The 22,484-nt window shown below is 37.5% G+C and overlaps 1 protein-coding gene across 4 annotated transcripts in view; it reads left to right on the plus strand.

Moving 5' to 3' along the window:
• Positions 1–319: 319 nt before the first annotated feature.
• The window catches only part of SLC9A8 (solute carrier family 9 member A8), a 154,771-nt gene continuing 132,606 nt past the window's right edge, over positions 320–22,484 (plus strand). For 2 of the 4 annotated variants that reach the window (XR_012473487.1, XM_074210229.1), the window contains exons 1-3: positions 321–467; positions 3,039–3,217; positions 15,433–15,513. Coding sequence is in view for 3 of the 4 variants with exons in the window: in XM_074210229.1 (XP_074066330.1) it covers positions 439–467; positions 3,039–3,217; positions 15,433–15,513 (289 nt within the window). In the remaining variant the exon portion in view is untranslated. Of the gene's footprint in view, positions 468–1,144; positions 1,227–3,038; positions 3,218–15,432; positions 15,514–22,484 lie in introns of all 4 variants that reach the window. The other 2 variants (XM_074210231.1, XM_074210230.1) reach the window with 2 other exon arrangements.

Genomic DNA, 22,484 nt, shown 5'->3' on the forward strand with positions numbered 1-22,484 from the left:
AGGGGATGTGGGGGCGGGGCCGCCCCTGAATTCCGGGCTGCCGTGCCCACTTGCCCCGGTGGAGGCCCCTCGTGGGAGGAGTCTGGCCGCCCGGAACGGAATGAATGAATCACGAGGCTCGGCGTCCGGCCCGGGCGGCCCCTGCCCTTTCCTTCCCGCCAGCCCCGCCTCCCTCCCCCGGATCTCTTCCGTAATTTCCGGTGACTCCGCAGCTGCGGGTCAGAAGGGAGGCCGCGCGCGCCTTCCCGGCAGCCCCGTCGTGCCCCACGCTCACGTGCCCGAGCCCGACGTCCTCCCTCCCCCGCCCCCGGGCCAGCGAGGCGGACGGAAGCACGGTGCGGGGCCCACATCCGGCCCCCGCCCCCTCGCCGGAAGCCCCGGGCGACCCGCTAGCCCCGAGCCTCCGCGGGCTCTCGGTGGCCGCGGCGCCTCCGCAGGATGGGGGACGACAAGATGGCGGAAGAGGAGTGAGTGGGATTTCCGGGCGGCGGTGGGGCTTCGGGCCCCTCAGGGTGGGGGTGGGGCGCTCGGCGGGGCGGGGCGGGGCGCTCGGGCCGCACCTCCGAGCAGCCTTCCCGCCCCCAGCTGAAGCTCCTGAGCGGCCCGCCGAGGCCTGCGGCGGCGACCCCTGCCCCCTTCCCCCTCCTCCCCGCCGGCAGCCCGCCGAGGCAGCCGCCAAGGCTTTGCTAAAGGTGGAAACTGAGGCCCATCTCCCGAGGACGCCGTCCCCGCCGCGGGGCCCCGGCTTCCGCCCGCCCTCCCCAGAAAGCCCCGCCCCTTTCCGAGGGGGAGGGGCGGGAGGAGTGGAGAAGAGCCCCCCCCCATGGACCTGCCTTCTTGAAAGGCCGCTGGGGCCTGACCCAGGGAGCAAAGTGACACGGCCAAGGTCGTGTCGGCTGGTTAGAAGAGTTGACTTTGGAGTCGGGCTGACCCGCTTCAAATCCAGCCTCAGACGCTACTAGCCGCGACCCTGGGCATCAAGCCTCAGTTTCCTCATCTGTCGAGGGGCATGATAATGACCCTCCCCTTGTAGTAGTGTTCTTAGATTTCAGTGGCATGAAGTATGTAGAAGTGTTGTGTAAATCCGTAAGCTGGCACAACTTGGAACAGGCTGTTACTGGAACCAGGCATCCTCGTTTTACAGATGAAAGCAGCAGTAGCAACACAATCTAGGGAGCCTGTGAAGGTCTACAAAACCTTTTCCTTGCCATGACCCTGTGACCTAGGTAATGAGGGTTGATTGTGCAGTGTTAGTACAAGGAGTAATAAGAGAGTCTACCTTTTATATAACTCAGGTGCAGGACAGATTTATCTCATTATCCTTCCTATAACCCTAGAAGGCAGGTGCTATTATTATCCCCATTTTAGAGTTGAGACAAATAGAGTTTGGGTGATTTGCTTCCATATATAAATGTCTGGGATTAGATTTGAACTCAGGTTTTCCTGACTTGAGGCTCAGCGCTCCTTTTTAAAAGGTTTTGCAAGGCAATGGGGTTAAGGGACTTGCCCAAGGTCACACAGCTAGGTAATTATTAAACATCTGAGGTCAGATTTGAACTCCTGACTACAGTGGCATTACTCTAATAACTGCTCCACCTAGCTGCCCTCTCAGCACTCTCATATACTGCTGAGTTGGAGTTCTGAAACTTGGGATTACATCTTTGTGCTCTTGGACAAATCACTTAATTCCTGTGGACCTCATTTTCTCTAAACTGTAAGATAAAATGGTTTATTTCCTAAGCCCTTTGCTACTCCTGTGACAAATGTGATCCCTATTTTATAGGTAAGGAAACTAACACTTGGGCTTGATGACTTGTTCAGGGTCATAGGCTCTTAGAATCCCTGAGGCATTGAACCAGGTCTCCTTATTCAAGGATAGATTTTTTTTTTCAGTTTCATTACCTTTCCAAGCAACTTGTGTACTTGCCAGTGGACAGTAAGTAGCAGACCCATGACTCAAAGCTAAATTTGTTGAGGCTGCTAGGTGGCACAGTTGATAAAAGCACTGGCCCTGCAGTCAGGAGCACCTGGGTTCAAATCCGGTCTCAGACACTTAATAATTACCTAGCTGTGTGGCCTTGGGCAAGCCACTTAATCCCATTTGCCTGGCAAAAACCTAAACAAAAAACCAAAACTAAACTAAATTTGTGAGTTCGATTTCTAAAACACCCATGAATTTCCACATTGATAGCATTCTTTATATCATAGATTTTCAGATTTGTGTCTGTAGGGTGGATACAGTCTGTGGGGAGTCTGACTAGACCTAGGAAATCAAACACTCCAGTTTCCTTTGTTTATCCCCTCCAAAAGTGAAAAGGATTTTGGTTATACACTTTGTGGTAATTTTAGTCAATAGCCTAAGAATAATAGTTTGCACTTTTATGTTATTTTTTTTTTTTTAGTTTTTGCCAGGCAATGGGGTTAAATGGCTTGCCCAAGGCCACACAGCTAGGCAATTATTAAGTGCCTGAGACCGGATTTGAACTCAGGTGCTCCTGACTCCAGGGCTAGTGCCATCCATATAGCACTTTACAGATAGCCACACAATCTTTTCAATATCTCTGAGAAGTATACTTTTATTTTATTCCAATTTTACTGATGAAGAAACTAAGGCATAGAGATTAAATGACTAGTCCAAGAATCACACATACAAGTAAGTGGCTGAGGCTGGATTTAAACTTGAGTGTATCCAACTATAGGTCTGATACTCTTATCTTCTGTGCCATAGCTGTTTTTATCTTCTTATTTGGTGGTATTCCCAAGCTACTCTTGAAGGTACCTTGGTAGAAATAATAAAATGGCATTACCTGTGTGACCTTGGGCAAGTCACTTAACCTCTCTAAGCCTCAGTTTCCTCAGCTTTAAAATGAAATGGACTAATTGATCTTCAAGGTCCCTTCCAGTTTTAAATCTGTCATGTAGTAACAGTATTAGAGCTGGACAGTGTTAAAGCTTGTCCTTTCACTATGTATCTTTATGTCTTAGAGAAGGGAGGCATTTTCTCTTTATTTAACCACTTCATTTCTGTCTTCTGACAGGTTTCACAACACAACCCATGAGGGTTCCAATATAACCCTACATACCACCCTTGCTATCACAACCAAACTGGTACTTCCAACTCCTGCTAAACCCATCCTCCCAGTTCAAACTGGAGAGCAGGCTCAGCAAGAGGAGCAATCCAGTGGCATGACTATATTCTTTAGTCTACTTGTTTTAGGTAAATGTTGAAGTGTTATTATTTAATTGTTTGAAATATTTTATGTTATGCGTATATATGGAGAACACTTATATTAGTTATCCTTTGTCCAGTTGTCTGTCTTGCTTTTTAGTTTTCTTTACTAATATCATGAAGAAAGATGATTCATTCATAACTTGTCACTTATTTTTTTATAAATATGCTTAGCCATCTTAAAGATATTTTTAATGTATGTTTATGGGTATCTTGAAGCATAGGTGAAATAAATGATTCAAAATCCTTATTGGAACAATACATAACTTGTCATGAATGAAGAGTGAGAGAATTGATGGAAAGTACATAACAACTTCAGTTAGGTAAGTAATGACCTAAATCAAGACCAACCAAAATGATTTTATGTGGCCCCCTGTGGGTTTAATAAAATGCTTTAGTAAACAAAGCGGAGCCACTGCAGAGCTCTCACTAAAATGTCAAATCAAAATATATTGTCTATTGTTTCAATAAAAACTTTTAAAGGAAAGATTGGACAGCCCTGATATAAATTATAGTTTGACCCTGATCTGAAGATAAAATGTCATGGTCTTCTGGTGGCTGAAAAAGAATTTTAAATTGTCCCTCTTCTTTGTTGCTTTATTTATTTTTCTAACTAGCTCACATTCTTTTAGAAGAGTACAAGGCCACAATGGATATCTTTTGTTGGGCTGTGCCCTGGGTGTCATATTTTAAATAAATGTGCAGTGTTTTTGTTTATCATCACTATATTTCAAAAATGGTTTGAGTATTGATAATATAAAAGTTTTGTTTGAAAGCTTAGAATACAGATACAAAATGTCTTTCTATATTCTATTCATATTTAATAAACACCTATAGCTTTCTTTTTGCAAATCTATTTGGGAAAAATTCCTTGGATCATAATCAGTTAATTAATTCCGGAGAATATTTTTGTTGTGCGATATCATGCAGATGGAAACAGTTTCTATCTTGATTAGAAAATCTTTACTACCTGAAATATCCCTTTGAGGCCAAAGCAGGGTCATATTTTTATTTAATGTTTCAGGCAACTTGATAATTTTAAAAAATATAAATGATCAGAAGAAAAGTTATTTTTTTTTGTGAACATCATACATATCCCTTGTTTTTCCTCCAGAAAAAGATGGAGGTGGGGAAAAAAATTTTTTTTTTCATTTTTACAATTACATATAAAGATAGTTTTCAACATTCATCCTTTTTCAATCTTTTGAATTCCACTATTTTCTACCACCTTCCCTTCTTTCTCCCCTCCCCATGGCAGCAAACAATTTGATACAGGTTGTACATATACAATTTTTTTTTAACATATTTCTATATTAATCATGTTATGAGAAAAGAATTAGAACTAAGGAGGGGAAAACCCTGAGAAGGAAAGAAAAACTTAAAAGAAGTTTTAAAAAATTAATATAGTATACTTTGCTCTGCATTCAAAATCCATAGTTTCTTCTCTGAATGTAGATAGCATTTTCCTTGACAGATCTCTCAGGATTGGCCTTGATCATTGAACTGCTGAGAGACTTTGTTTCCATTAGAGTAGATCAACTAACAATGTTGTTGTTGATGTATACAGTATTCTCCTTATTCTGCTCATTTCACTAAGCATCAGTTTGTGCAAGTCTTTCCAGGCTTTTCTGAAGTCTGACCATTCATGATTTCTGGTTTTGTTGTGGGTTTTTTTTTTTTTTTTTTTTTTGGTTTTTGCTATACGGTGGGGTAAAGTGACTTGGCCGAGGTCACACAAGTGGGTAATTATTAAGCGAACTCGGGTCTTCCTGACTCCAGGGTTGGTGCTCTATCCATTGTGCTACTTAGCTGCCCTGCTGCTCATGGTTTCTTACAGAGCAACAGTACTCCATAACATTCATATACCATAGCTTGTTCAGCCATTCCTCAACTGATGGGCATTATAATATTGTAGGATTCTGATTTTTAATTCACTCTGCTTTGTTTCTGTGTATGTATGTGTGTGTATACACACACACATAAATAAATTTTATTTATTAAAAGCAATGGGGTTAAGTGACTTGCCCAAAGTCAAACAGGTAATTATTAAGTATCTGAGTTTGAATTTGAACTCAGGTCCTCCTGACTCCAGGGCCTGTGCTCTAATCACTGTGCCACCTAGCTGCTCTCACTTCTGTTTTATAGGAGAGTTCCTCCTATTCTTATTCACAGTTATGATTACTAATTCTGTATTTCCCTCCATCGTATATTTCCCCCTTGTACTTTATTCTCTCTCCTTTCCCTTTATCCCTCCTCACCAATATTTTGCTTCTAACTGCTACATCTTTCAGTCTACCCTGCCTTCTATCAACCCTCTACCCTTTTCTTCTCCTTTTCCTTTTTTTCTTTAACTTTACCTTTTCTTTTACTTACGACTTCCCTTTAAACAGCATCAACTCCTTTCTTTCCCCTTTCCCCCTATTTCTAAACCGATTTGGGAAATGTATGTTATTTCCTCTTTGAATCAAATCTGTTGAGAGTAAGATTTACTCAGTGCTCAAATCCTGCCTTCTTTTCTTTTTTTAGTTTTTTTTTTTTTTACAAGGCAAATGGGGTTAAGTGGCTTGCCCAAGGCCACACAGCTAGGTAATTATTAAGTGTCTGAAGCTGAATTTGAACCCAGGTACTCCTGACTCCAGGGCTGGTGCTCTATCCACTGCTCTACCTAGCTGCCCCCCCTGCCTTATTTTCTTTTACTATCATTGGTCCTTTGTGCCTCATCTATGGTGTTATTTCTCCTCTAATGCCTTTTCTCAATATAATCCTGTTTTTCATGTCTTGATTCATGGTTTATATTTATCTTATACCCATACCCTCTGTCAAAATATTCTGCTTTCAGCTGCCCTGATAGAAGTATAATTCACAAGAGTTATAATTATTCTTACATCATAATCAATTTAAACTCACACTCTCTTTTCTTTTTTTTAAATTTTGATTTATTTAAGGCAGTGGGGTTTGAGTGACTTGCCCAAGGTCACACATAACTAGGCAATTATTTAGTGTAATTTATATCCACACCCTCTGTCTAAATATGTTCCTTTCAATTGTCCTAAGAAAAATTTAATTCTTAGGTGTTAATTAATATTCCCAGTACCACCCCCTCCCCCCTTCCATTATTTGAGGATCAAATTTTCTGTTCAGTTCTGGTCTTTCTATCAGGTAAGTTTGAAAATCCTCTGTTGTGCTGAAAATTCATTTTTTCCCCTGAAAGACACTGCTGGATTTTGCAGGGTAGTTGATTCTTGGTTGTAATACATCTTTTTTGCTCTCTCAAAAATCATATTCCATATTCCAATCTTTTAATGTTGAAGCTAATGAGTCCTGCATGATCCTGACTACAGTTTCCTGGTATTTAAATTCTTTTTGACTTCTTACAGTATTTTTCTTCTTTAGCTGAGAATTCTGAAATTTGGCTACAATATATTTCATGGAGTTTTTATTTTGGGACCTCTTTCTGGAGTGATTGATGGATTCTTTCAAGAACTATTTTATCTTTTTTTTTAAGTTTTTTCAAGGCAAATGGGGTTAAGTGACTTGCCCAAGGCCACACAGCTAGGTAATTATTGTCTGAAGCTGAATTTGAACTCAGGTACTCCTGACTCCAGGGCTGGTGCTCTATCCATTGTGTCACCTAGTCGTCCCTATTTTATCTTCTTGATCTAGGATATTAGGGAAGTTTTCCTTGATAATTTCCCTCATGATACTGTCCATGCTATTTTTCTGATCCTGGCTTTCACAGAGACCCAATAATTTATAAATTATCTCCTGGACTGTTTTGTAGGTCAGTCACTTTTCTTAAAGAGGTACTTTTACATTTTCTTCTATTTTTTTCAGCCCTTTGGTCTTGTTTGATGGAATTTTGGTGTCTCATAGTGTCATTCATTTCTGTTTGTCTAATTCTAAATTTTAAGGTTTTTATTTTCTTCAGTTAGCTTTTTTGTATCTTTTTCTACTTGGTTTATTTTTCCAACTCGTCAATTTTACTTTTCAAATTATTATTTTCTTTGGTTAATTTTTCATAATTTTCCTGTAAGACTCATTTCTTTTCTCTATTTTTCTTCTGTCTCCTTTGATTTTAAAAATCCTTTTTGAATTCTTTCAAGAGGCTTTTATGGAATTGAGTTGCTGCTTCTTTCCTCTTCTGAGATGGTATTTTTATCACCCCTATCAGAATAGTAGCTGTCAGTGGTTAGCAATTTTGGGGGAGGGGGGTGTTGGTCTTTGTCAAGTTGCGTTTTGTTCCTGTGGTATAGGGTGTATAATCCCAAGCTTCTTAAAAAGCTGAGGGGCCAGGGTTCTGGTTCTTGGCTTTCTGCTTTGGTGTTTCCAGTGTTCCTGGTTTACTCCCTGCATAAAGGTAGCCCAATGCTTCACCAACTTTCCAGGGCTTGAAACCTTGCTCTCCAAGCTGGCGTTGAAAGCCTTACAGCTGACAGGGCTGTCTTGAGTCCTTAGCTGTGCTATGGCTAAAAGCCTCTTACTAGCTTTCCAGCTCAACAGTGGATTAAATTCTCTTTTTACTTACACAACAGACCTTTTCCTAAAGTTATTCCAAGATATATCACTGAAAAGTTTTTTTCACTGTTTTTTTAGTGGGTACTGTCACTCTAAGATCTTTTTAGAGGCTTTATTCAAAGTTGTTTTGGACAGGAGGTAGAATTTTAAGGTAGAGTTTATTTATAATATTCATTTTATACCCGTTCATTGAATTGGATTTGTTGAATTGAATAAGATGAACTTGTGCTAAAGAGTACAAAACAGGTTTCTACAGCCTGATGACAAGTTAGAACAAAAATCTGCTTAGACTTTATACCTTTTTTGGGTATACTTGGGTTTAGTTATAAGGTGCTACTTTCCCCCTTAGTGTAACTATCTCTTCAAACATAATTCCAGAATCACATTTAATATCAGCTGGATTTTGGTTTTTTGTTTGTCTGTTTTGAGTTCTTCTTTTTTACGTGTGTTCACCACAGTTTATGAAATTGTGTTTCTTTAAGTGCTTCCTGGAATGTTAGTAATGTGTGAGATAAAAATTCACTTAAAAAAATAGAGAGAATCCTCTGAGGAAAAAAAAAGTTTATATTGGCTTTTCTCAAGAAAAGGGCACATTCCAAGTCTCACAAAGGTAGTGAGGATCAAAAGCTGCCTTGAATTGATAGGGAAGCAAGATTACATGGCCTAATTCGATCCCCTCCTCTTCCCTATCGTCTCTCTCTGTTGACTCATTGGTTAGTCTTCAGAGTTACATTCTACTCCTAAAAATTTACCCCAGAAACAAAGGATGAAAGGTTTTCATAAAATATTGCCTTACCATCCAGATGGTGAACATCAAAAAAGACTTTTAATGACCTATGTCTGTCCAAATGAAAAAAATGCCTGAGTATAAGGTCTTCTACTATCCTCCTGGTCAATAAAAATAATCTTGTCATCAAGCAAGAGGCTTAAGAGCTTCTTTGGAAGGAAAGGTTTTTTCCTCATGGGGAAAAAGTCTTCTATCCTTCTAGTAGTCAGTAAAAGTAGTCTTATCAAAAGTTAGGAGAGTGAGCCACCTGTGTGGAATCCAAGGGGCTTTCTTCTAGAAATAGTTTAAGAATAATAGTTTGTTCTTTCTTTAATATTTCTTAACTCTGAGAGGATTTCAAAGGGAATATTAACCATGAAATTGGTTTTTTGGGGAATATTGGGAGGGAATCAATCCCTCCTCTTATTTTTCAACAGTTGAAGTCCTCTCACACTATCCTTGATACCCCCTTAGGTTCTGTTCTCTCTTTTTGTTCACTTGGGACCCATCTTCTTCTTCTTGGAAACCCCTGACCAAACAACCCATACACACACATAGGCACAATGGAGGAAGATAAGCTTGTCTGGTCTCTCTCTTTTTCCCTGAAGACATTCAATATCTTTCTATGTCTGCAGAGTCAATTCCAGTTTCCCCTTTTGGATGATTTGTTGTGATCTTTTCTGGTAAAGGAACTGAACATTTTATCAGACTTAGACTCATATTTTCATCATTTAGACCATAAAATTGCAGTTATTACAGTTCACATTTTGCCTTACTCACTGTCACACTGATATACATACTTCACTTTAAGAAAAATATAACTTCCATTATTGTTCATTTCACAAGTGAATGTATTGAAAATTATCAAGTTAATTTGAGCTTATAACATTTACATTAGATGATTGTCTTAGTTCAAAGACTGTCTAGCAAGTGACATATAAAGTCTTAACCTCTTGTTCTTTATTAAAATAATAACTCAAGTATCCTTAACTAAAATAATTTCCTTCCTTCCCAAAATGTTTCTATACTCAACTGACTTACATTCCCTTCCTAAAGTAGAACTTGATATTGCTACTTCACAGAAGTGTATCTTGAGATTATATAAACCTTTTTATTCTCCTTACCTAAATATCCTTTTTTCTAGCATAAAGTAAAATAAAATCAAGGGATCTTAATTCTTCTCAAAGCATATTTCTAACAGAAGAGGTTAAAACCACATATTGGCCTATCTAGCTATTAAACTCCAATTGTTCTAAAATTTCTATATCAGATTCACTTTTAGTGATTTACTATAAAGATCCAGGACATCAAAGGAAAATTCCTTTATAGATATAATTTTGAATGTTATTTTCCAGGCAGAGGTTATGTGGATAGTCAAATGTGTTAAGCCAAATTTTGGGTTTATCTGTTGAGACATTAGTCAAACGTCACATTCGGGGAAGTTATGGGAAAAGGGCTCAACTTCAGGTTGCACTGAAAAGCTACCCCTTCAACTTTTTATCCTACTACATCTGTCACCTGTGTAGTCCCCAAACCGCCTTTGGGTTTCCAGAATTCAAGAGAGCATTGACTTAACAGCACTTCCTTTGCTGATCATACCTGACATCAGACACAAAACAAAAGCCAATTAAAAGTCCTGTGATCTAAAATAGTAATTCCATCTAATTGGATCTCCAAGTGAATCCATTTCACAAGGACTAAATGCTAATTCTAGTCTGGATCCTGGTAGGGTCACAATCAGCTTCCTTTCCTACACATATACCACATATATCTACTCTGAGTGTCCCTGTCATCAGAATACATTAAATAGGGTTACTTTCTAAACATTTAAAAAGCAGTCAAGTTCCCCCAGCATCTGGAGTATTCCTTGGCATACAAAAATACTCTTCACAGTTATGTTCCATAATTTAACTGGACGATCACCTGGTGGCAATAACATCTGATTTCTGGACCCACATCCCTTTATCTGAAATCATTTCTGTTTTATTTCTGGATAAAGATGGTATGTTAGAGGCCTCTTGGCAGAAATCCTTCCTTCTAGCCTGCTGTATCACATTAAATAAACACCTCCTTTGGCTAGGAGATTATTCTCAGAATTTTCACATAATAGTTAGCCAGAGATTGTCACAGAAAAAAAAAATCACGGATTAGTATCATTATTGTCTTTCTCATGTTATTCAGGTGCTTTTACTTCAAAGCAAACAAACTTTGATATAAATAAAACCACAAAAATTCCAATTTACATATATAATTGTCAAGTTCTTATGTAAACAATTCTCTTTAATAAACCTGTTTAATTATTAGCCATGTTTGAAATAAAAATTATTTTTCAGAATTCACAAAACAATCTTTTCATTATTACATTTATACCTGGACCTACAGATCTAGAGCAAGATCCAACACATTATTTAAAAATTTCAGGGAACCCAGAGGATCATGACGTTTGATAATTTCCCTCATTATCCCTACAAAGCAATCAATCATTAATTCCAGGTTTGACATTATTGCAGTAAAATATATTCCAAAAGTAGATCACCTGATAACACTCTTCAGCTCATTTACAAGTCATCTAATTGGGTTTACATTATTTTTCTTTTCCTAATAATTTTCCAAAGCCCCTCACATTTATTCAACATTACTAGAAAGAGTGTCTTGCAGTTAAGATATACTTCCCAATCTCTTATATACTGTCCTTCTGAACCTGCATTTAAAGTGGGGGAAGAAATCAGCAATTTTACTTCTTTAAAATTTAAACATTAAATTCTTAAACTACATGAATGAAAAGGTTTCCATGTTGACATCTCATTATGTTAAAGCAAAACAAAACAATAGGTTCTCTTAAGATTAACCTTATAATTATCTTTACATACAAATCTCTATTACTTTTTATTCCAAATATACTTCTATTTTCAAAACAAAGAAAATAAGATTCTTCATGGATTTGGTCTTATACATCTGATAATTTCAAAAACCCAATGTATACTTTTTGCCTATGCCAGTGTTACATTTGCATATATAATGTCTTCTTTCTAAATAACAGATATTAAGTAACCTACATTGATCTTTTTTTAAGGGTTTTTTTTTTTGCAAGGCAAACGGGGTTAAGTGGCTTGCCCAAGGCCACACAGCTAGGTAATTATTAAGTGTCTAAGACCAGATTTGAACCCAGGTACTCCTGACTCCAGGGCCGGTACTTTATCCACTGACACCTAGCCGACCCACCTACATTGATCTTACATATAAACATTCCCTTTCATAAACATGAGGTGAAAAAACAAAGCCTTTCACAAACTCTGGGGCCTGTTGGTAAGGTATTCTCTAGTTTTCTCATAACAAATCTTTACAATTGTGATGGCTGAAACTTCAGTTCATTTATGGTTTATGATTACAACACAACTTTAAATTCTCAAAAAGAAAGCTTAGTTTGAATTTACTCTTATACAAAATTTACTAATTATTCATAACACATTTCGATTTTATTTATATTGCCATTATTCCCTACAATTTTGCGACACAAAAAAATTTTAAGATCAGATGTTGCTAAAAATCCCCTTTTTTATGATTATAATATTTTCGTTGTACTTCTTTTAAATTCCAAAAGTCATATTCAAAATAATCTTAAATTATTTTTTTCCAAACCTAAAAAGTTTGCAAATTCCTTTCATCTTTATCAGTGCAATTCTAACTTCTCAATGCTCTAACTTATAAGAGCCTTCTATCCTCATTGACCAACATTTCTTAATATTAGAGCATTTTATGTTCTGAGAATTGGAGATTCCCCACATTTGAGATATCAAATTCTATCTGATTTTTTACTGTTTATCATTCCTTGCTCACCCCAGATTTTTCCAGATACATGAACTATATACCCCAAGCATATTTTGAATTGTGAAAATATTACCTTCCTTTCACCGTTTAATAATTCTAAAGCTTGATTAAGAGCACATAACTCACAAGTCTGTACTGATAATAGTTTTGGCAGACTCCCAGTCTCCATAAGACCATTCTGTCCCTATCTATTATAGTATTTCCATTAATTCTTTTCTTTCCTCTGACTCTGGAGGAGCCATAAAACATTGTAACCAAAAAAAAAACCCCCAAAACCTTTTTTTTTTACAAATCCCTTAATTCAGTTACATGTATGTTTTGACTACTTTGTCCAGAGGATTTAGTACATTATAGAATCAATAATAACATAATAAAAAATTAATATTTACCTTGCAGTTGCTTTCATATCAAACTTTTTATATTATTGGGTTTATCACTTTTCCAATCAATTCACTGCCAGATATTGCAAATGTGGTAGTCTAAAGCAATTTCCAGATTACCCCAAACTTATTTAAACATATCTATTTAAACCTATAGCTTTCTATACTTTCTTCTCTTATTCTCTTTCCAAGTCTCTCAAAGCTTATATTATTCAGACTATACAACTTACATTTTCCCTTAATATACTGTTCCACCATTGTTTTCCATTAACTCTTTTTGATTTTAACTGAACTAGTCACTTAGCTTATACAGCTATATAAACCACATGCGTGATTCCACCACCTTTCACAATACATTTTCCATTTAAAGGTTTTTTTTTTTCTTTTTTAGGTTTTTGCAAGGCAAATGGGGTTAAGTAGTTAAGTGGCTTGCCCAAGGCCACACAGCTAGGTAATTATTAAGTGTCTGAGACCAGATTTGAACCCAGGTACTCCTGACTCCAGGGCCGGTGCTTTATCCACTGCGCCACCCAGCCACCCCGCATTTAAAGGTTTTCATATTTAGCACTTCTTAATTTTAACTAGTATACCTTTTGGGGAGGGAAACAGCTACTCAAAAAATCTCATAACCCAATTAAAATATCTTTTGCCTCTCTCTTCAGATAGAATAAACCACATAACTTCTCTCATAAGCAGACAGATCCAAAATCTTTCCTGGGGGGCTCTTCTGTTCTTAGAAAAGACTTGTTCTGGGGTGGCTGGGTGGCGCAGTGGATAAAGCACCGGCCCTGGAGTCAGGAGTACCTGGGTTCAAATCCGGTCTCAGACACTTATATAATTACCTAGCTGTGTGGCCTTGGGCAAGCCACTTAACCCCGTTTGCCTTGCAAAAAAAAAAGAAAAGACTTGTTCCATTAATCTCTGTAATAACTAACATTACCAGAATCTATACTAATAAACTCCTGAAACTATAATATTACCATATCATTTTGATAAAAGATTGACTATTTACTTTTCCTTTTTCTGGCATTTCTTTGTAACCAAATTATATACTTTAGAATGAACCTGACTCTTTCTGGAATTTACTTCCCCAAAACTTCCTCAAATTAAAATAACATTTCTTTCTATGATTTATTTAACATATTTGGTAAAATTCACTGTCTCTTTCCTGTTTCTTTAACTTAAAATAAGTTCCTTTCTAACATTTATTTTACCAAATCTTTTTTTTTTGTTTTTTTGCAAGGCAAACGGGGTTAAGTGGCTTGCCCAAGGCCACACAGCTAGGTAATTATTAAGTGTCTGAGACCGGATTTGAACCCAGGTACTCCTGACTCCAGGGCCGGTGCTTTATCCACTACGACACCTAGCCACCCCTTATTTTACCAAATCTTAATAAAACAATTCTCTCTCCCTGCCAACTTCAAGGTTGAAAGATAAGCAGGCTAGCCACCATAAAGAAGGCTGGGGGTGGGGAACAGCTTCTGGAAGCACAGAGCAGTAGAGAAGAGTTAAGCAAAATTATTGGAGTTTGCAGTTAACTCCTGTGCCACAGAAAGGGGGGAAAAATCTCTTGATCTTCAGGAGCTGTTCCAGTTCTCCCCTAAGGAATGCATGTAAGGAACTTGTGATGGGTCCTGCTAAATCAATCAGAACTCTGCCATCTGCCCCCCTCCCCCACTGTTCAGGAGGAGCCAAGGGAGGAGTTTAAGGGCTCCTCAACGGGGGTGGGTACTGGCAGAGGAATGTAAGGAGGGGGTGACAACAGCAAAGGTTCCCATTGCTTAGGCTTCTCTTCCTTCTTTTGTCCTTTACAACAAATTTACTCACCATAGACAACCATAGGTCTGCATAGATCACTTCCTCCTCATTTTGAGCGGTTTTTGAATATATATATATATATATATATATATATATATATATATATACACAATTTGGCATACCAAATCATTATTAAGTGTCTGAGGTCAGATTTGAACTCAGGTAGGTACTCCCGACTCCAAGGCCGGTGCTCTATCCACTGCGCCACCTAGCTGCTCCATTTGTAATTACTTTTAAAAGTATTGGGAGGATTGAACTTTGAGAATTACCACAGTGTTAACTTGTGGTTACATATTATGCATACTGAATTATTTCCCTTCTTTCCCTTTGGTATTAAACTAGCAAAAATGTTAATTGATGTGGATGTTAGGAACCAATTTATTATTTCAGTTTATCTTAGTTAAAAATAGGGAGGACAAAGTAGGATTATTTCTAATAAGATGCCACATAATGTGGTAGAAGAATTTCTTTGCTTCTCTGTACTCCATTACAACTGTATTTGCTTAGATTTTAGTGTTCAGGTAATTTTAAATTAGAAACAAAGTGTGTTTATATTTTTTAAAAATCACTCTTCCATTGATCAGTTCTTAACCTTTCACTTATTATATACTACATTATGTGATCTCTCTAAAGTAAGATCTCTTTGATAGAAAAAAAAAATCTGTACACACTGAAAAATAGCACTGATTTTTACACTTCACTTAGATTTTATATTATTCAGGTTTTATAGGAAAATGCAGTCCGTGTTGAGACCAAAATGGTAGTTTTCATCTATTTCAAGGAATTTTAAAAAAACATTAAAATTATATTTTTATATTTTATCAGATTTTTAGTTGCCTTTAAAAGATTGCTAGGAAATGGGCTATTTTAACACTGTTTTTACTTCCCTTGCACAGCTATTTGCATCATATTGGTGCATTTATTGATCAGATACAGACTACATTTTCTGCCAGAGAGTGTTGCAGTTGTTTCTCTAGGTAAGTAGTTAAAATCTGGTTAAATTAACGTTATTAATGATGGCGATTCAACTTAAATTGTTGATCTTTTGAAGAGGAGGGTCTAAGATCTGTGATTTCATTAATGTAAATAACTCTTGGTTTAGAAAATCTATTCTATCTGTTCAAATTGAAAACTCCTCTGTTACTTAAAGTCTTAGAGCATTATTTAGTGCACTAAGATATTAAATGATTTGCCCATTGATGACACTATTAGTAGATGCAAAATGGAACTTGGGTCTTCCTGAGTCAGGACTTCTATCCACTATGTCACTATGCTTGTTTTGATTGAACTCAGTTAATTTGTAGAATTATTAAATCTTAGAGCTAGAAAGGACTTTATAGTCTAATCTCTCCATTTTGTATAAAAGAGGAAAATGAGGCCCAGAAAGGACAAGAGTTCCCCAAGTGAGTTGATGGCAGGACTGGGATTAGAGTAATGTAAAGAGGGATGAATTCAGATTCAGAAGAGATGATTTTCAGTCCTACCTCTGAAATTTATTAGCTATGAAACCATAAGTTTTCTTATTTTTAAAATGGACATAGTGTTATGAGTCTCAAAAGGGTATTTTCATGATCAAATGGAATAACATACAAAGTTTTTTAAAGTTAAATAATTTCAGCTATTTTTATTTTTTTTTCTACTGGAGTCCCAATTCTATGGTTAATAAACTCCCCTTTGTCCTAGATTTCTTCTTGTTGTAATTTTCATTTTCTTGAATTCGTGAAAACTAATCAACTTCCAGATGTACTGCATCTCTGGTCAGCATGCATTGGGGGCTTCTTTCAAACCTCTCAGGCACACTGGGGCAAGTGGACTAGATATTTGCCTTGCTTCTCACCTTGTTTCTTAGTACAGTTCTGTTATAATATGACACGTGCATTCCCTCAAAGCACCATACTTTGCAGACTCGTGCAATGAAAACCATTGAACTTACGGAGAAAATAGGGTTGGGTGGTATAATGCTCAAGCACTTCATCAATGACTCATAAGAGAAAGTAGGGACCTGATGAAAATAGTGATGTCATTTTATACATGATAAATGAGAAAGAAATACACAAATATTTTAATTACTTTCCTCTGCTTCAGGTCCAGGATTGGATAGGGCAAAACTTTGGGCTTGGGTGAGGAAGGGATTTGATCCATCAGACCAATTTTTTCCCCCTTATAGCTCTTACTGCACCAGAAAATATATAATAAAGATAACATTAAACTTTGAAAAGGACCTGAAGTTTGTTTATGGTGGTAAGCATTGAAAGGAGCTTTTTGAGTTCTTGAGTTATGCAGTTTTCTGCATTCCCAAAATTTCTTAAGAAAAACTGACTATATTTCTTTTTTCTTTCAGTTGATATTTTATTTTTCCAATCATATGTTAGGAAAGTTTTTCAACATTCATCTACATGCATATGCATATTTTTAAGTTACATAATTTCCTTCCACCTTCCATACCCAACCCCCTCCCTTCAGTGGCGAACAGTTAGGCAAATATTGTACATACACATTTGTGTTTTAACATGTTTACAGATGGTATGAGAAATTAGGATTAAGCAAAAAGAAGGAAAACCATGAGATAGGAATGAGATACATAAAAGAAATTTTTTTTAAAAGTGAATGTGGTGTTCATTCAGTTCCTGAAGGGTTTTTTGTTTTGTTTTTCTTCCTCTGGATGGGAAATAGCATTGTCCATAGCTGGTCTCCTGGGGTTGGCCTAGATCTCTGAGCAACTGAAAAGAGCTGCATCTGTCAGTGTCAATCAACTCACAGTGTTGTTAATGTGTACAATGATCTCTTGTTTCTGCTCCCTTTGCTTAGAAGCAGTTCCTGTAATTCATTCTTTGCTTCTCTAGAGTGAGCATTTATGGTTTCTTATAGAACAGTAGTATGACATTACATTCATATACCATAACTTGTTCAGCCATTTCCCAGTTGATGAGCATCCCCTCAATTTCCATTTCTTTGCCACTACTGAAGCAACTGCTATGAATATTTTGGAACATGTGTATATTTCTTATTAATCTCTCACTCTCCCTGTCTATATTGTTGTTTTAATCATCAACCTCTAGGTCATTCCTTTCTCAAGGAGATCATTACCTACTTCTTAGTCTTTTTTGTCCCAACTTTTGTCTGTATACTACAGAGGCATCAAAATATACTTTGATGTTTTCCTAACCATCCTGACAACCTCATTCCTTGTTTTCTACTCCTTTTGTTCTGGGAGACCCCAGAAATGTTCTGAGAGAACGATTTGGAGATGGTGAAGGAACTTACACAGGAATGTCTTTAAGTCAAAGCTTTAATTGACATAAAAGCTAATGGAACAAAAAGCAGAGTCGGCTAGTTTGACTCTGAGAGGAAAGTGGGGAGAGCTTTTATAGGAATGTTTTGGACTTCAGTCAAATAGTCATATGCTAGGATAATTTCCACTTTCAGGATTTTGAGGATGGTGGTAAGGTTTTAAGGTACATTCACCAGGTGTTTTCAGATAAATAGCAAGGATGTGCTTTATCTAAATAAGATGGTACCCTGTACTGGGGCCAATATGCAAAACTTGCTTAGGTCAGTAATTATCGTTTGGGGGGGCTCCCCCCTAACAAAACCCAAATTATGTATCACAATATCATAGTTAATCTTATTTCCCTACTTCTTTTATTTGTAAATTAATTTCCATGGGGGGTGGAGGTATTATTTCTAGAAACTGCTTCTTCCTGAGATGGGGTATAGAACTGCTGGGAGTGGAGTTGTATTCGGTAGATGACTGAGGCAGTGTCTGGGAATGTGTAGAGGATGGTAGCTGACTCTGGTCCATTGTTGGAGATGTATAACCTGTAGTCTGGAGGAGACAAATTTTACAAGGAGATTAAATGGACAGGGGCCAAAAACTAGCAAGATAAAAATGATCAGGAGTGGGGTGAGTATTGGGATCAGCAAGAAGAAAAGCCAGGAGCCTCACTGGAGGATCCTGGGAGAAAAGATTCTCATGGACCTCCAACATCCCCATAATCTTTTCCATAATACACTCAGTTCAGAGTCCAACCTGTAGGGACATGGTAATTTACATACAACAATAGCAAAAAGGAAGAACAATATAGAGAAATGTAGATAACAAAATAATATTCCATGACTTTGGGAGTCAGTGGTTGTATCAGTGTATTTAGCATATATCCTGTGGCATTTTCCCAATTCAGATAGCACTGATCTTTTCAGTATGTAGGGGAACATTGTGTGGTACCAGGGTATACTGCACATGCACCCATATATTTCATTAATTATTTGTTTTGATTGTGGAAATTTACTAAAAAGAGAAAAAGCTGGATCATGATTATAATATTAAATTAGTACTCAATACTTATATGTCAGAACCCATTACTCAGACTGTACAACTTTGCTTTTCCTTTTTTAACCATATTTCAGACTGTATTCATTCCACTGAATATTTCCTTTTAGCACATATTGTTGTTAAGCAGATCCAATGACTTATTTAAAACCTTACTTTTTTTTTAAGATTTTTTTTTTCAAGGTGATGGAGTTAAGTGGCTTGCCTAAGGCCACACAGCTAGGTAATTATTAAGTGTCTGAGGCCGGATTTGAACTCAGGTACTCCTGACTCCAGGGCCGGTGCTCTATCCACTGTGCCACCTAGCAGCCCCCTTACTTTTTATTATATAGTAATTTTCATACCATATTGCTAATACATGACTACTTATTTTGTCACAGTTTTTCTCTTATTTGTCACAATTTAAATATTTTTTTCAAGACAGGCATATCAAAAATCTTTTAAAGATGTTTTAACCCTTTACAAAATTTGTTTTTTTAGGTGGCTAGATGGCACAGTGGATAGAGCACCGGCCCTGGAGTCAGGAGTACCTGAGTTCAAATCCGGCCTCAGACACTTAATAATAACCTAGCTGTGTGGCCTTAGGCAAGCCACTTAACCCCATTTGCCTTACCAAAAAAAAAAAATAGTTTAAAAAAAATATATTTTATTTATTTATTTTACCAACTAAATGCAATGGTAGTTTTCAACAATCATTTTTTGGCAGGATTTTGAGTTTTATATTTCTCCCTCCTTCCCTTCCCTCCCCCTTTCTCTGACAGAAAGCAATCTAATATAGGCTCTACATTTATAACCATGCTGAACATAGATCCTTGTTAATCATATTGTGAAAGAAGACTCATTCAGATGGAAGGAAAAAATTAGATAGAAAAAGTCAACATAATAAGACAACTTTTAAAAATTAATTTCTTCATCTAAGGAATTGCCTTTCCACCTTTACAAAATTTGCAAAAATTCACGAAAATAATTTTTTTCTTTTCTTTTCTGGGGGGGATTTTTATGGGGGCAATAGGTTAAATGAGTTTGACAAGGTCACATAGCTAGTAAATATCAAGTGTTTGAGACCATATTTGAACTCAAGCTCTCTTGACTCTAGGGCCAGTGCTTTATCCATTGTACCACCTAGTTGCCCACCCAAATATAAAACTTAGAAAAACAGCAACAAGGCATTTTCAGGTTATCTTCTTATTTGTATAATAAATAGCAAGATATTTATTTATTTATTTATTTTCACCCGTTTGTACATCCGTATTTCCAAGTTAACTAAATTTCCCTCCACCCTCCTTCCCACCTCCCTCCCCTCAGCAGGGAACAGTCAGGTTAGCATTTTACATTCATATTTTGTTAAACATATTTACATACTAGTAATCTTTGACATGAAGAATTAGCATTAAGGGAAAGAGATACATAAGAAGTAATTTTTATAACGTGTTCATCAGATTCGAAAGGGTTTTTTTTTTTTTTCTGTGTGTTTTGTTTTGTTTTTCTTCCTCTGATTGGGGATAATGTAGTCTAAAACCAGTCAAATACAGTTGTCCTAGCTTTCTGGACTGTCAAGAGGAGCTGCTTCCATCAAGGCTGTTCATCTCATAATGTTGATGTATATATTGTTCTCTTTGCTCTACTCCCTTCAGCATTAAAATTCAAATATTTTTTAAAATAGGAGCTTCATATAAATTATAACAAGATTTCTCATTTTCATAGTACATATCCCAATTCAAAAAGTACATTTGCAGTGATCAGTGCTTAATATTATCATGAATGATCTTAAAATACCAAACTCATTTACCTTTTAACTTTTTTCTGTTTCTCATGAAGTAGGAAAGGACTTCAAAGTTTTTTGTTGGCATAATTCCCAGGATGAAATGGGCCTTAGATTATACAGAAACTGAACTGCATTTTGATAGCAACTTTTCCTCTGAGAAAAGTTGTAAGAAGGAAAGGGGGGGGGGAGGGTAGGAGACTCCCCAGCAATGGAATCCAATTTAGAGCTCTTCACATTTTAGGTAGCAATTTCCAGATAGTATTTGCTTGTTGATGCCAAACCACTTATTGTCTGAGGAAGACAAATTCTCCCATTTTCTAGCTCTGATACAGTGGAGAGGAAGTAGAGAAAAGAAAGCACTCTTCTAGCAGGGGGGGGGGGGGGAGCAGGGATGGTATTCCAAACACAGAGAATCATACACTGACAGATATTTTAACTGCTCTGAAAAAAAAAATCTTCTACCAGCCTAGGTTTTAGATTCTGTCAATCATATAAATACCTGCAGTTTAATCATTTCTCATGGTCCTCTAGATAGTATTGAGACTAAGCAAAAAGAATGCATTAGTTGAACAAATGATGTTTGTGGTTTGAAATCCAAATCCTTAATTCCACTGAATGTCTGAGGGAAGTTGGCCATTAAGATGCATGCCAAGAATGGCAGCTCCCTCAGTAGAGGAAGAGTTAAGATCGGTGTATTCTAGTGCAGGATACTTATCAGGACCTTGGGTGATCTCTTTAATTCACCTGCATTTTAATTACCCATTTTGTGTTTTGTAATAGGCAGGTTCTTTCCCTGTCATTGTCATACTGAGAAATTCATCAGGTATCTGCTGTGCAATTGCCCCAACCAGGTACCTGTCCACAGATTCAGCCATAATATTTTCACACTTCTGGGCTAGAGTCCAGATTCTCTGCGTCTCTTTAGTTGTATAGCACATAGAGATTAGAATGTCTGTATCTCTAATAGAAATTAAGTCACAAGGTTATTTTCTTAAATTCAGTAAGTTTAATGGTATTCTCAATTAACAAGCAAGTTTTTCTTTGACCTGAGCAAGTTCAGACTATGAGAAAAAGTCATGGACCTCAGTTGTTTCCCCTTGGGGATCAGGTATTTTCCTAAGGGACAGTCTTTAACAAGTGTAGTCAGAGCTCTCCAGACCTGGAGGGGAGGAAGAGAGTTCCCTTCCTTTTCTGATATGGATTAAAGTGTAGTGGAGGAGGTGGAATCTAGGTCATATTCTGCAGCTACTTGTTTCTGCTTTGTGACACCCAGGTCTAGCGAAGAGGGGAGTCTGGTGGGCAGGGAGGGGGTTTCTCCAATAGATCACAAGCTCCCCAGGAAGGGTTGCTTAGCTCCAGGACCAGAGAGGCAGGGCTGGGGGAAGGAACAGTTTGGGGGTATGTTTCAGACATAATGTCCTGGACTGACTTTCAAAAGGGATTTATTTAACTCCTTTTAACTCCTCCTCTGGGAGGAGTTAACATTTTAACAGTTTAACATTTTCCAATAGTATTTTGCAAGACTCCCTAAGGTCCGAGTCTTGAGACAAAGTCTTGAGACTTGGACATCTGGGATCTCAGGTCAGTTCTTTTGTCTTTAGATCTATTTTAGATCTAGTTGTAGAATAGTATTGTAATTTAGTAACCCAACAGCTGGCCATTTCTCTTGGTTTTCCAGCGTATATTGAGGCCAGGCAGTGATACAGAAGAAAATAGGATGCTTTTGCTTGAGCTCACCCAATCCAAACTTTGCCTGATTGCCTAAAAGACAGCCCAAAGGGGAATCCTTGAGAGTCAAAAGTTCCTGTCTCATGCTCTTTCCCAGCATCCCAGGGAAAGTGAAAAATCAAGAA

The sequence above is a fragment of the Macrotis lagotis genome, chromosome 1 (genome assembly GCF_037893015.1).
Source record: "Macrotis lagotis isolate mMagLag1 chromosome 1, bilby.v1.9.chrom.fasta, whole genome shotgun sequence".
Classification (NCBI taxonomy): Eukaryota; Metazoa; Chordata; class Mammalia; order Peramelemorphia; family Peramelidae; genus Macrotis; species Macrotis lagotis.